Source organism: Chanodichthys erythropterus, chromosome 9 (assembly GCF_024489055.1).
Source record: "Chanodichthys erythropterus isolate Z2021 chromosome 9, ASM2448905v1, whole genome shotgun sequence".
In the NCBI taxonomy this organism is placed as follows: domain Eukaryota; kingdom Metazoa; phylum Chordata; class Actinopteri; order Cypriniformes; family Xenocyprididae; genus Chanodichthys; species Chanodichthys erythropterus.
Genome location: NC_090229.1, coordinates 30,460,825 through 30,475,482, shown reverse-complemented (window position 1 = coordinate 30,475,482; position 14,658 = coordinate 30,460,825). Strand labels below are relative to the sequence as shown.

General features: G+C 37.6%; 1 protein-coding gene across 4 annotated transcripts in view; it reads left to right on the top strand.

The window, feature by feature from the left end:
* grk5l (G protein-coupled receptor kinase 5 like) overlaps positions 1-14,658 on the top strand; it is a 62,189-nt gene that overhangs the window by 33,755 nt on the left and 13,776 nt on the right. For 3 of the 4 annotated variants that reach the window (XM_067395302.1, XM_067395301.1, XM_067395303.1), the window contains exons 2-4: positions 5,272-5,367; positions 6,336-6,448; positions 8,622-8,741. In XM_067395302.1, the coding sequence (XP_067251403.1) occupies positions 5,272-5,367; positions 6,336-6,448; positions 8,622-8,741 (329 nt within the window). The remainder of the gene's footprint in view (positions 1-5,271; positions 5,368-6,335; positions 6,449-8,621; positions 8,742-14,658) is intronic. The other variant, XM_067395304.1, reaches the window with a different exon arrangement.

Below are 14,658 nucleotides of genomic sequence, written 5' to 3'. Positions count from 1 at the left end.
GGAGCATATACTAAACTGAATTTCCTGCATAAAAATAAGATTTGAAGGGAATTTAAAAAGGAAAAAGATAAATAATATTGTGTGAAATATTCAGTAACACACAGGAATTCATAATGTACAAAAGTCTTAGGCGCGTCAGTATTTTCACCCCCCCAAAAAAGGTTCAAAAATCTCACTGGATTATTACAATTAATGGCAAAATGAATGTTTGGAAATGTGAACGGATATTTCCTATTGACACACTACAGCAAAAGATATAAATAACTGGCTTAAAATCTTTTTGGGGGGGTGAAAATACTGACGTGCCTAAGACATTTGCACAGTACTGTACATTATTTTCATAAATTATAACCAAAGTAAAAATGCGTTATAATATTTGCAGATGCCTTGTTGCATCTGAAATTGGTTGTTTGTCATGTTTTAATGCATCAAACTTTCTAAAAGTGTAACAGTGAATAGATAACTATTATAATGTATTATAACTGTAGTTACAATTATTCATGGGACAAAAAATGCAATTTATACGGTATAATTAATGCATTAATATAATTTTATAATGCATTATAAAGACTTTAAGTAAAGTTTTACCAAATATTCCACTAGTAATTTTCATATGGTTCATTGCTCTTAAATTGTTAATTTAGACACACACAATTACTGTAACATTCCTCTCATATTTATTTAAGGTGGCTAAATTTGGCTTGTACTAACATCCCTTAAAGATCCTGCAGTTTGGTGGGAAAAGATTTGATTTGTGGCATCTCATGAGCCAGTGGCTCCTAATTAGCAAGGCCTGTCATGTACGTGAAATGAATGTCTTTAAGGACTGGACTTGGGCTTTAACTACCCTGGTTGTTTGTGTTAGGAAACATTCAGCATTATTCACAGTGCTGGGAATGGTCAATGGCTAAATGCTCCATGTTCCCATTCCAGAGTGGGAGCACCATACAGCGTATTCTCCTTGAATTCAAATCCCGAGTGAAAAGAAGCGATAAAGGGCACTTTTGTACTAACTGTATCTAACTGTAGCTGAAGCTGCTCTGTTTTATTGGCCTCTATAAGTTTGAATGATTCAAAAGGCAAACAGTTATTGCAGAGCGTGACATAGTTTGTTGTAAAAGCTCCTCTTTTCTCTTGGGAGGGAATGCATATTTTTGACCTGTGTTGACGTCAGAAATGACACACTCGTTTTAACTAGAGCTTACTTACTCTCAGGCTGAGAGACCAGATGCTGACATGTTTTATTACACTGCACATGTTCAAAGTCACAAGGAGATTTCATGAGGTTCAAAGCTAATTAGCGGTCACATAAAGTATCCTGGCATTTAAAGACAGCATGAAACGGCATTCGCAACGCATTGTATAATATGAAGTATTTCTGAGATAAATCAGCATATTCAACTGGAATTCAACTATTGTCCTGTAAACTGTATTTTATTTATAGGGATTTGGAATTGTAATTTGAAAAATGTGTGATATTTTGTTATTGGTTAATATTTTTCACAGTTATTAACCCTGTACAGCCTGATACTGTATATGAAATAATAGTGTATATTTTTTTTAATTATTTTTTTTTTTTATAAATGGAACAGTTTATTGAACCTGTGCTTTTATGGCTCATATAGTATGATATGCAAATTGGTGCGTGCAGATGTTGTTATTTATATATGGCCAAAAAGTATGCTTAAGGTCTGATAGCATTATAGCAGACTATTTACATAAAATGCATATAAATATCAGTTGTCACAGATATCTCCCAATTACAGGTCATATAAAACATGTCAGCATCTGGTCTCTCAGCTGATGTAAAAAAATTTGATACATAATTTTTTGTTTTTGAGAAAAGTCATGTTAAAATGTATATATGAATAAACAAGTAAACCTAAGAGAGATTTGATCATAAAACCTAAACATTTAAATAATTAACTAAACATTTAAAGTCCCTGTAAAGTCATTTTAAAGTATGTGTTTTGAGCTTTTCACACCACAGAAAAATGTGTTATTAACCACCCAGCCAAATTTGAATGATTAAAAAAATCTGCAGGTAAATGAAATAAGTTATCAAAATCGCGAAAAAATAGGCAGCGCTCTCTGCTCTCAAACGCTGGGGGCGTGTCCGCTCTCGGCGCTGAAACCACACCCACTCGCCAGAGCTGCCGTCTCAACTTACTTGTCTAATGAGTCAAACATACTGATGCACAGTCCCGGCGCCATGGGCGGGCATTGGGGGGCCTGGCCTGCCCTGTGAGTCACTAGTGCCTGCCCTGGACGAGTCGACAACTCCACGTCCCCCCAACCACCAGTCCTTGCTTTTTTTTATCAATAGGCTACTATCATCAAAAGTTATCATTTTGTATCATAACTACCGGATAAAAATTTGTTCGATCTGATTAAAAAAAATAAATAAATAAAAAAAAATAAAATAAACGGATTTGATTAGTTTGTAAATATTGAGCGCGGATATTTTTGTTGATTGTGTGCTAAGCATAGTGCTGCCGCTTAATGTTAGCGGTCATTTTTTAAACAACTGCTGAACTATCTCGTGTGACAGTGTCTGAGGATATACGGCGTTTCTTTAATCAAAGACCACCAAAGTTGGCAGGAGAGATCAGCGAGGTAATGCTAGGCGAAAGCCCGAGTGTTGCTGTGAGACTGAGACATATCCAGCTGCAGACCCGCAGCACCACAGTTTCAGAACCGCAGAGACTGACGCGCTTCTGCTATGATATTTGTCTGAACCATTTTCGCTGCTAAAACGGAACAAAAACAGTGAATATTGCTTCTAAAATGTAAATAAATTCATATTAATTACTTGTTTATAGAACTGCCATATGAAATCAGTGTCACATTTTCAGTCGTGATGGTATTATTCGGCACTCTTGGTCGTGTGATGCTGTTTAACTGAATGTCATAAATATAAAAACTCCACATTTTAATTTTTACTGCATTATTCAGCCGCCGCTCGTTTGGGTGGGGCATAGCCCAACAAAATATTCATCCAAAAATAGACTGAAATAATAATATATTGTAAATGTGTCCAGCATTCTGCAACAAATATTTTTTTTAGATTTTCTAGTCGTAAAGTGAGCAGGGTATATTATAATATAGCGCAAGGATTCGGCAGGCATGAATCATGATAAGCAGGGCAGCCTGTCTCAGAGCCCTCCCAGCTCTACAGCGCCCCACAAATTTCCAATGTAAACCTATGATGTAAACCTGTGGTGAAAAATGGAACTGCAGCACCAATTTGAGCAGCCGTTTGAGCAGATTTCTGGCTGCCCAGCTTACTTCCAAGTGACGTTATGTCACGTAAACCTCGCTCTAGGTCAAGACAACATCAGTCCGTTTCACATATGTGTCTGTATCAGGTCAGTAACTAGTTGGCATGTCTGTTCTTCCTATGTGGAGTAGCTTATTAAATAAATGAGAGGATAAACCCTTTAGTTCATGTGAATAGCTTCTACATACAGTAGTTCTGTTGTGTTTGTTTTATGTTTTTCTGAGAATAGACATGACTTTTTTCTTCGCTGGAATTCTACATACCTTGTAACATCCTAAAACAACATTTGTTTCGATTTCTCCTCGAGAGGCAGCGCGAGCTCCTCAACAGCGCAACATTTTGTTAGCGTCAGTACATTACATCAGCCTATATATTATGCACTATCGATAATTATTATGCACTAAGCCACTTAGACTAAATGAATGCAGCAGCATTATCGCATTTTGGTGATTCTCTAGTCATTTTTATGTTATTGGCGTTTTAATCAGGCCAGGCAAGGAAATTTCTCTTTCTTGCCCCTTTAAAAAAATCTAATTGTCCCGGGCAATGTCGAGCCCATGCGACATGTTTAGTTCTTCCTCTTTTTTTTTTTTTTTTTTTTTTTTTTAAATCCATTTAATTAATAATTAATGTTATTATGCAATATAAGGTTGATCTCATTTGTGCCCCCCTGAAAAAAATGTAATGCCCGTCCGTGTATTTGTGTCTGGCGCGGGGTCTGCTGATGCATATAAACAAAAGAATCACGTTTGAGGGTTGCACATTTTAGTAGAGTTACTGTGGACTACCTACTAATTATAACATACGCAAACTCGGTAACTTACACTCATTGGTGGGCACGTAGCCTACTGCCGGACTGTTTTCGAGTCGACAAATGACGGTGCCGCAAGACGGGAGGAAATAAGAAGACCGAGCTGTATTGTATATTATAACAACCATGTTATATGCATTTGCGTGACGAAGGCATTACTAGCTAAATGTACAAAGGGCTGTATGACTGTAATGACACTCGAGACCATAGGCTCGAGACACAGCGAGTGAACCGCTGTAGAGGCGGCGCCACGCTCGGTGCGTCATCGACAGTTATATAGTGTTAGGGGAGGGGCTATGCTCGGGGGACGATGTGCGTCATTAGACCCCCGGTTTAGCTCCGCCCAAAAAATCCTGAGCAGAGACTTGGTGAAAAACTGTTTAACGCTCTAACTTCACAATTAAGCATTACTCAATTCACACACTTTGTAATGTGTTTTAGCAATACATTTGTAACATTTATAAAGTGTTTAGAAAGAATTCTCAGAATTGACTTTACAGGGACTTTAAATATTTTAATAAGACGTAATTGGGAGACAACTGATATTTACATGTGTTATTAAAATATATAAAATATTTAAATGTTTAGTTTTATGATCAAAGCTGTGTGAGCAAAACATATGATGTAATGCAATAAAATGATGACAGTTGTTCAAATAAACCTTCCTCAAAGACTTTATGTATCATATTTGATACATCTTTTTTTTTAATTTTATTTTTATAGAAGTCATGTCAAAATGTATATATGAATAAACAAGTAAACCTAAGTTGCTTCTGTCTAGTAAATGTTTATCCTGAAATATTAATAACAAAAAAAAAGTTAATCTTAGATTTATAAACTTTATAAAAGTAGGTAAAGATTTCACTGCAAAAAGACGTGAACCACGATTTGAAGGGGGACATTTTTATAATTACAGTATACTAAAAGGCTTTTTACCTGCTAAAAAAAAGCATGATCTATCAATTAGAGGGCAGAAGGCATGAAGAAGATTGGGTACAACAGGTTTTTCCAGCAAAGTTTTGATCATGTTGATAATTTAGAAACTAGCATATCAAATATGATACAACAGACTTTATATGGTTACAAGTTTAAATGTTGTTTTTACCTGTTTATATTGATGTTGATTAGACATTTTTTTTTTTTTTTTGTAATGGCTACTTTTGTCTTTTTTTCTATCTAGGTGGAGGAGGAAAACGGAAAGGAAGAAGTAAAAAATGGAGGGAGATACTTCGTTTTCCTCATATCAGTCAGTGCACAGAATTGAGCAAAACCATCGGTAAACTGTCCACACTCAACTTGTCTTGTTCATGAACTTCCTGTTATTTTCTGGCTCCTTGTCAGCTGTGGTGGTCTCCTGGCCAAACTGTGATGTCATTTTGCTGTTCAGCATTGTTTAGTCATCTCTGAGTTTTGTCATTGTCTGAATCCCAATTTGCTTACTATCTGAGAAGTAGTATTTGAGATGAGGATTGGAGCTTCCCAAATTACAGTAGTATACGTCAAGTGCCCGGATGTCATACTTGTCCAAGTGGATTTGCAAAATATGCATCCTTGCATGTTTTTGATGTAATATTGTGCACAATTTCTTTAGCTACAGATGAGAAGGAGTGACATCCATCAACATTTTCAGTTGTTTAACAGTAACAACCAGTTCAAGACTCAATTCGCCCCAGCAACAGTTTAATGTACCCTTGTTAAACAAAAGTATTAATTTGTTTCAAAAAACAAAAATCTAACTGACCCCAAACTTCTAAACTGTTGTGTATATTATAGATCAAAATTAGAAATGTATAAAGTTAAGTAATGATACATTTTAATGTAATTAATTTAGCTAGATGCTAACACATGCTAGAAAAAGGGGACTGCGGTATCCATAACGTTAGCCTCATAGCATAATTGCCCAGATCATATTTCAAAGGCAGATATCACAATTTGAAAAAATGACTTGGGCAGTTATGCTATGAGGCTAACGATATGTGATTTTATGACATGGTATCACATTCCAATACTTACTCATTGTCTTAATACATACTTAAAGGGATAGTTCACCCAAAAATGAAAATAATGTCATCATTTACTCACCCCCAGGTTGTTCCAAACCTGTATGACTTTCCTATGAAAGTATATACTTTCCCATTTACATCTTTTTTTTACACAGTATATACCAAAGTCACCATCAATTACTATATCATGATAGCACCACAGCACATTTTTGAGAAGTTTTCCTTTTGTTTTGTGTCTCAGAGCGGGACTACTTCAGCCTGTGTGAGAAGCAGCCCATCGGAAGACTTCTGTTCCGCCTCTACTGTGAGACCCGACCAGAGATGCAGCGATGCATCCAACTTCTGGACGCCATGGTATGTCAGGGCACACATACACACGTCTCCAATGGTCAATGCACCTGTTTTATGTTCTAATTAAAACCGAATTTAAGGTAATCAAAACAGCGTTTTAGTCACTAATTACTGGTTCTCTCAAAATCTCTTGCCTGCTTAAACTCTCTCAGGATTCTTGTTAACCCCTCCACCAATGTTCCACTGGCTTGGAGTACATGCCTCCCACATAACTAGATTGGCTATCATGGAATAAAGCCCAAAATATCAGTACCGGCATGTGGTCACTGAATGAGTCCATTGTCTGGTCTCTCCAACACCCCTATAGACCCCAAACAGTCTGAACCCCAGGAACCTGAACCCATGACAGGAAGTCACTATCATAAAACATGGGGCAGCATATTTGTGTTTTTTTAGGACATGGAAAAGGTGTTCATCTTGTTTATGGGGTCTTGGAACTTTTTCCTCCTCATTTTAACAAAAAGTCTTTGTGCTCTGGCACTGTATACTTGAATATTTATTGATACAGAGATGCATGTGAATGTCTGAAAGTCAAATTAAAAAAAAAAAGTCCTAAACATAAAAGCATCGTACAGTCATCCCTGGGTTACCAGAGATGGTCTTATTATTGGGAGATACGAGGGTCCATGGCGTTACCATTGGACCTTTGATGGTCTGAGGCTCTACCATTAGCATAATGACCAACTAGGATCACGTGTTCCTTGATAACCATACACACCTTACCTTACAGCCTTGACGTCATTAAATTTCTTTTAAAGTTGTTCAACAGTCAGTCATTTACGTTCAGTGTCGTAAACGGAATCTTACATGTTGCAAAATTGTCTGACTTCTCTTATAAAACAGCATTTTTTCTGTGTAAACTCTAAAAATAGATCAATCCAAAACTAATGTTTAATGGCAAACGTGTTAAAGATTAGTCGATAGGCTGTTGATTCATTAAACAATAAGCTGTTTTCCCATAAAAGCAGCTTATTCAGCATAGTAAAGCCTCTCTTCCATTGACATCCATTAAAAAATGCCTCTGGTCTGCATTTCATTTCATATTCATTTCACTTTTATTTGTATAGCGCTTCTCACAATATGTTGTTTCAAAATTGCTTTACAGAAAATGCATGTTTCTGCATTACAATTTAGAGTAATCTGTTATCAGAAGTGACAAATAAATGTCAATATGTCAGAAATGCACAGAAGCAATGAGCTTGTTAAAGGCATCAGTAGCAGTATTGGTATTGGTGATACTGCCCTTCATTCATAGTACTTAGTAAAAGATGCCATTAAACAAATATTTAACCATCTTAATGTTGTTTCTACATTAATTTGGAGATTCAGTGTTGTGCTTCACCCCAAAATCAAGTCAAGAAAATAATATTTTGCCTGAAGTAAATAAAACTTATTTAAGTGTCATTAGAAATAAAATAGGACCCCACAATTCTTATCACTATAGTGCCAAAAAAATATAATAAACATGATCACTTAAAGGTTTGGGGTCTGTAAGATTTTTTATGTTTTTGAAAGAAGTCACTTATGCTCGTATTAAGTTTAAATTACATTTATTTTTAATATAAATCTTTTTTTCTAACATGATAAATTGCTTTACTGTCACACAAATCTTACTGACCCCAAACTTTTTTATGCAATATATGTTTTCCAATGTTTTGATTTATAGGGTGAAATACTCTGCATACTCTCGGCTTTGTGAGATTCACCCAATTAAAGTGTATTCTGTAGTCAAGAAGAAGAAAAAATGCCCTTCATGGCCTGACATACAAAAACAAAATCAGTTCTGGATTTGAATAACAAATTGAATGTAAACACATTCATGTATTTTCAGTTCGATGCATCTCTGTGTTTGATGTATGTACGCATATGTTCTGCCTGCAGCAAGTGTGCATGTCTGTGTTTGTGCGAGCCACCATAAGGAAAGAGCCCGGGGGGTATTTTGAGGCCTGCTCTGACGTCAGAAATTAGCGGGATCTCAATTGTTGTGGCGAGTTAGACGGCACTCTCTGTGTCTGCTCTGTGTGAGATCTCTGTGTGTGTGACAGAACGAAAGAAGTGCAAGAACTTTATTGCGAGAAACCTCCTCGCACATTATTTAGGTTTATTTGTACACAAAGACAAATGAAATGTGTATGCCGCTGACCTTTTTGGTCTGGGTTTTGTTTTTCCATCTCAGTGGAGGCGGAATACTCTGATGTTATCACACACATCAGATTGGCCCAGTTCCCCTGTGTCAGAGGCAGCCCGCCATTTGTTTTGGCCTGGTAGCTCTACTGTACCATTCAAAGCCACTGACGTAGGTCTGTTCTCAAACCACTATTATGATTGGATCTCTCTCTCTCCCTATCTCTCTCTCTTTATATATGTGTTTGTGTGTGTGTGGTCCTGGTAAACCCTACGATATGGGGACAAAATGTCCCCACATGGATAGATGTATCCGAAATCTTTGTCCTTGTGGGAACATTTTTTGATCCCCATGAGGAAAACCGCTTATAAATAATACAAAGTGGTGTTTTTTGAAAATGTAAAAATGCAAAAGTTTTCTGTGATGGGTAGGGTTAGGGTTAGGGGATAGAATGTGCGTTATAAATATCATTATGTCTGTGGAAAGTCACCCATAAAACATGAAAACCCAACGTGTGAGTGTGAGAGATTGCGAGTGTTTATATTTGCTGCTTTTTTCCATGCGGTGACCTTTAACATGCAGGCATAGCAAATTCCCCTGCAAATTCCATCATTTCCCATTCGAAAGATGGCAGAGAAAGCAGAATTTAATCTGTCTCCTTTCCTAATGTTACTATCATTTAACAACAGTATAAAATATAAAGTTGAAAAAGATGTTTTCTGGGTTCAGTTTAGATGAACTTCAATCAACAGTATTTGTGGTACAATAGCACGCCAAAAAAGAACATTGGCACGTAACCAGCAAAAATTACTGTTCCAATAAAGTGCTTACAATGGCAGTACGTGGAGCCAGGGAATAAACATATACATAGACAATACACATTGTTTTTTACAAGTATAGCCAGAAGATCTAAACATTGTACATTCACTAACTGTGCGTAGATGCTTATTTATGTGTAATCCCGTTGTGTGAATATTTTCATGCAGAAATAGTCATTTGTACATGATTAAAAGAATAACATTTATAACCTTGTCCTTGCTTTATTGTTTTTAGGAAACATCAATTTTAATTTTCTAACATTTGCAAATATTGTAATAATCCAGTAAGTTTTTGTGAGTTTTTATATGCAGCATTGTGTATATTATTATTATTATTATTATTATTATTATTATTATTATTATTATTGAATTATACTATTATTATTATTATTAATAATAATATTAACAAAAATTACACTACTGTTTAAAGGTTTGGGGTCAGTAAAAAAAAAAGTTTAAGTCTGATGCTCACCAAGGCTGGATTTATTTGATCAAAAATAAAGTAAAAACAGTAATATTGTGGGAAAACTGTTACAATTCAAAATAACTGTTTTCTATTTTAATATACTTTAAAATGTAATTTATTTCTGTGAAGGTTTAATTTTCATAATGTTTACTCCAGTCTTCAGTGTCACGTGATCCTTCAAAAATCATTTCAGTATGCTGATTTGTTGCTCAAAAACATTTCGTATTAGCAATGTTGAAAACAGTTGTACTGCTTAATGTTTCCTACAGTGATCTTTTTTTCTGGATTCTTGTCTTTACTTTCAATTTATTGCCTCCTTGCTGAATAAGTTATTTTTTAAAATAAAAATCTTACTGACCCTAAATTTTTGATCTTTTGTATGCACATCATGGTTGAGAATGGCAAACATAACTTGTCCTTGTTACTTACAAACTGTGGACACACACTTTAAAATAATCCAGATTCATAAACATACCAACATATGAGGGTAAGAACAAATTTATGCTGATAAAGTCAATAAACCCGGTCATTTTTGCAAGATACTCACAAGAATGGCAGAAAGTGATGCGACTTAACAAACTGTAAAGCACTGTTTACATGTAAATTGAAATTCCACCCGCAGGACTTAGATAACAGATTTCTTTCTCTCTGGTGTAAGTCCAATCCACCAAAACTCAGAATAGTAATCTATATGAATTAAGCAGTTTGATCCAAGTTTCCCGAAAAGACGTGATCTATTTATATGATGAACAGATTTAAAGGATTAGTTCACTTTAAAATGAAAATTACCACAAGCTTACCCTCAAGCCATCCTAGGTGTATTTGACTTTCTTCTTTCTGATGAACACAGTCGGAGTTACGTATATTAATAAATATCCTGATGCATCCAAGCTTTATAATGGCACTGAATGGGACCAACAAGTATGAAGCTCAAGTACATCCATCCATTATAAACATACTCCACATGGCACAAGGGGGTTAATAAAGGCCTTCTGAAGTGAATCAGTCCATTTGTGTAAGAAAAATCCATATTTAACACATTATAAAGAAAATATCTAGCTTTCACCAGACCACCTTCCGTATTCAACTTTCGAAGAAAGTGTAAAACTCTTGAGGTTCAAAATGCTTACGCTACATCCTATGCTTTCTGTATTCAAATTACGTAAAATTAGTTGAAAACGGAAGGAAGACGGTCTGGTGAAAGCTAGATATTTTACTTTATAACTTGTTAAATATGGAAATTTTCCTACACAAATGCATCTCTTTGCTTCAGAAGGCCTTTATTAACCCCCGGAGCCATGTGGAGTATGTTTATAATAGATGGATGCACTTTCTTGAGCTTCTTACTCATTTTTTCCCATTCACTACCATCATAAAGATATGATGCATCAGGATATTTATTATATAACTCCGATTGAGCTCATCAGAACGAAGAAAGTCATATACACCTAGGATGGTTGAGGGTGAGTAAAGCCTTGGGCTAATTTTCATTTTAAAGTGAACTAATCCTTTTAATTTAGTCTTTTATTCTCATTTAAACTTTGATCAACACACATACATGGAGCTCATGAAATATGGTCAATGACAGCTCAAACTTGCTTGACGCACAATAACCAATGAGGTTTATTCTTACGCGTCACACAAGCATGTCTGAGCTTCCACAATGAGTATGACAAATTTTTCATTTGTGGGTGAACTATCCCTTTTACATAGGAACTAGTTGAAATTATTTCAATAGAACATGACTTCTATTGAACTCTGAACATTCCATGTAACATTCTTTTTCTCCGTCACTACTCCCGGCAATCTTCCAGTGGATGAGTTGCCAAATGTGTTAAGGGGAATGGAAATCATTCTGTATGTGTCGAGACACAGTATGCTCACACACACACACACACACACACACACACACACACACACACACACACACACACACACACACACACACACACACACACACACACACACACACACACACACACACACACACACACACACACACACACACACACACACACACACACACACAGTCCCCCACTATGTAATGACGTTCAGTGTATTTAGTGACGCTGTTGGGCCGTGCTGTGGCGCTCCAGGACCTTATGGAATCCTGCCGTGTTGACTGGCTGGTTACCAAGCAACCTGAAGTCACACACGGTGGGCTTCATGAAGCATGTGTGTGCGGCCGTGAAGCATATGTGTATGTGCCTTTCGTTCTCTACAGCAGAGCCGTGTGAAGCGGGTGTGGACACGTGATTTGTGCGAAAACATATTTGTGGGTACATATGCTTCAGTGTGGGCGCGAGATCTTGTGTGTATGTGTTTACATCAATCTGGATGGAACTGAGAGGGGTGCAGGTGGTCATGGAGAGTCTTGCGTAATGGGATCCACAGAGCACGAGGGCTGGAGAGAGTGTTGATGAGGGTGTCATCAAGTATTACCCCCCAACACACACACACACACACACACACACACACACACACACACACACACACACACACACACACACACACACAGGCACATTTTCGGCCCTTAGGGAAAGGACGTGCCAGACTGTGGAGCTCATTCATTGTGTAATCACTCGCAGACTCAATTACATGATGCATCTTCCTCATTCGGCATATAGAAATGGATACCATCAGTAATGAAGTCATTGGATGTAGTTTCTTTTTTCCAGTGTTGAATAAGTGATATGAGTTTACTTAATACTCTCTGTCTGTCTCAGTTTCATTAGTCTCAAGATTTTTCAGTATCGGCACAAAGTCTGGTCCACATTAGTGTCATGTGGCTAGATCTTTGACTAATACATAAAGTCTGGTCCACGTTGCAGCTTATAATGACCATAAAAAATCTACTTAGACTGGAAGAGATTGTCTCTCTGACATTATAATTTGACACACCATAGTTGTTTTTACATGCTTTGGGTTCTGAAATAGATTATACCATAATAATAGACTGATGTGAAAAGTTAATTCATCAGAGCAGCGCTGACAAAACGTTTCCCTCACATTATTGTAAATATTTTATTATATCCTTTCATGTGACAACACTGAAGAAATGACACTTTGCTACAATGTAAAGTAGTGAGTGTACAGCTTATATAACAGTGTAAATTTGCTGACCCCTCAAAATAACTCAACACACAGCCATTAATGTCTAAACCGCTGGCCACAAAAGTGAGTACACCCCTAAGTGAAAATGTCCAAATTGGGCCCAATAAGCCATTTTCTCTCCCTGGTGTCATGTGACTCGTTAGTATTACAAGGTCTCAGGTGTGAATGGGGAGCAGGTGTGTTAAATTTGGTGTTATCGCTCTCACTCTCTCATACTGGTCACTGGAAGTTCAACATGGCACCTCATGGCAAAGAACTCTCTAAGTGTTACCCCCCTACCCAGGTCGTACTCGCCCCGCTCCGTGCGGGCCTCGAACCCGGGTCTCCGGCGTGGGAGTCGGACGCTCTAACAAGGAGGCTAAAGGCTGCAACCTCTAGCATCAGTCGCTAGAGCATCTCTTGAGATCAGAGGAGTGAGGTTTACTCGCACAGCAACTACTAGCTGGCCTCCGTTACATGAGGATCTGAAAAAAAAAATTGTTGCTCTACATAAAGATGGTGTAGGCTATAAGAAGATTGCCAAGACCCTGAAACTGAGCTGCTGCATGGTGACCAAGACCATACAGGGGTTTAACAGAAAAGGTTCCACTCAGAACAGGCCTTGCCATGATCGACCAAAGAAGTTGAATGCACATGCTCAGCGTCATATCCAGAGGTTGCGTTTGGGAAATAGACTTATGAGTGCTGCCAGCATTGCTGCAGAGGTTGAAGGGGTGGGGGGTCAGCCTGTCAGTGCTCAAACCATATGCCGCATACTGCATCAAATTGGTCTGCATGGCTGTCATCCCAGAAGGAAGCCTGTTCTAAAGATGATGTACAAGAAAGCCGGCAAACAGTTTGCTGAAGACAAGCATATTAAGGACATGGATTACTGGAACCATGTCCTGTGATAAACTTATTTGTTTCAGATGGTGTCAAAGCATGTGTGGCGGCAACCAGGTGAGGAGTACAAAGACAAGTGTGTCAAGCATGGTGGTGGGAGTGTCATGGTCTGGGGCTGCATGAATTCTGCCGGCACTGGGGAGCTACAGTTCATTGAGGGAACCATGAATGCCAACATGTACTATGACATACTGAAGCATAGCATGATCCCCTCCCTTCTGAGACTGGGCCGCAGGGCAGCACTCCAACATGATAATGACCCCAAACACACCTCCAATAAGGTGATGGACTGGCCAAGCATGTCTCCAGACCTAAACCCTATTGAGCATCTGTGGGACATCCTCAAAGGAAGGTGGAGGAGCACAAGGTCTCTAACATTGACCAACTCTGTGACGTCATCATGGAGGAGTGGAAGAGGACTTCAGTGGCAACCTGTGAAGCTCTGGTGAACTCCATGCCCAAGAGGGTTAAGGCAGTGCTGAAAAATAATGGTGGCCACAAAAAATACTGACACTTTGGGCCCAATTTGGACATTTTCACTTAGGGGTGTACTCACTTTTGTGGCCAGCGGTTTAGACATTACTGGCTGTGTGTTGAGTTATTTTGAGGGGAAAGCAAATTTACACTGTCATACAAGCTGTACACTCACTATTTTACATTGTAGCAAAGTGTCATTTCTTCAGTGTTGTCACATGAAAAGATATAATAAAAATATATATAAAAAAATGTGAGGGGTGTACTCACTTTTGTGAGATACTGTATATTTTATTGTAGCTTTATATGAATTAACGAAAACAAATTATAATAG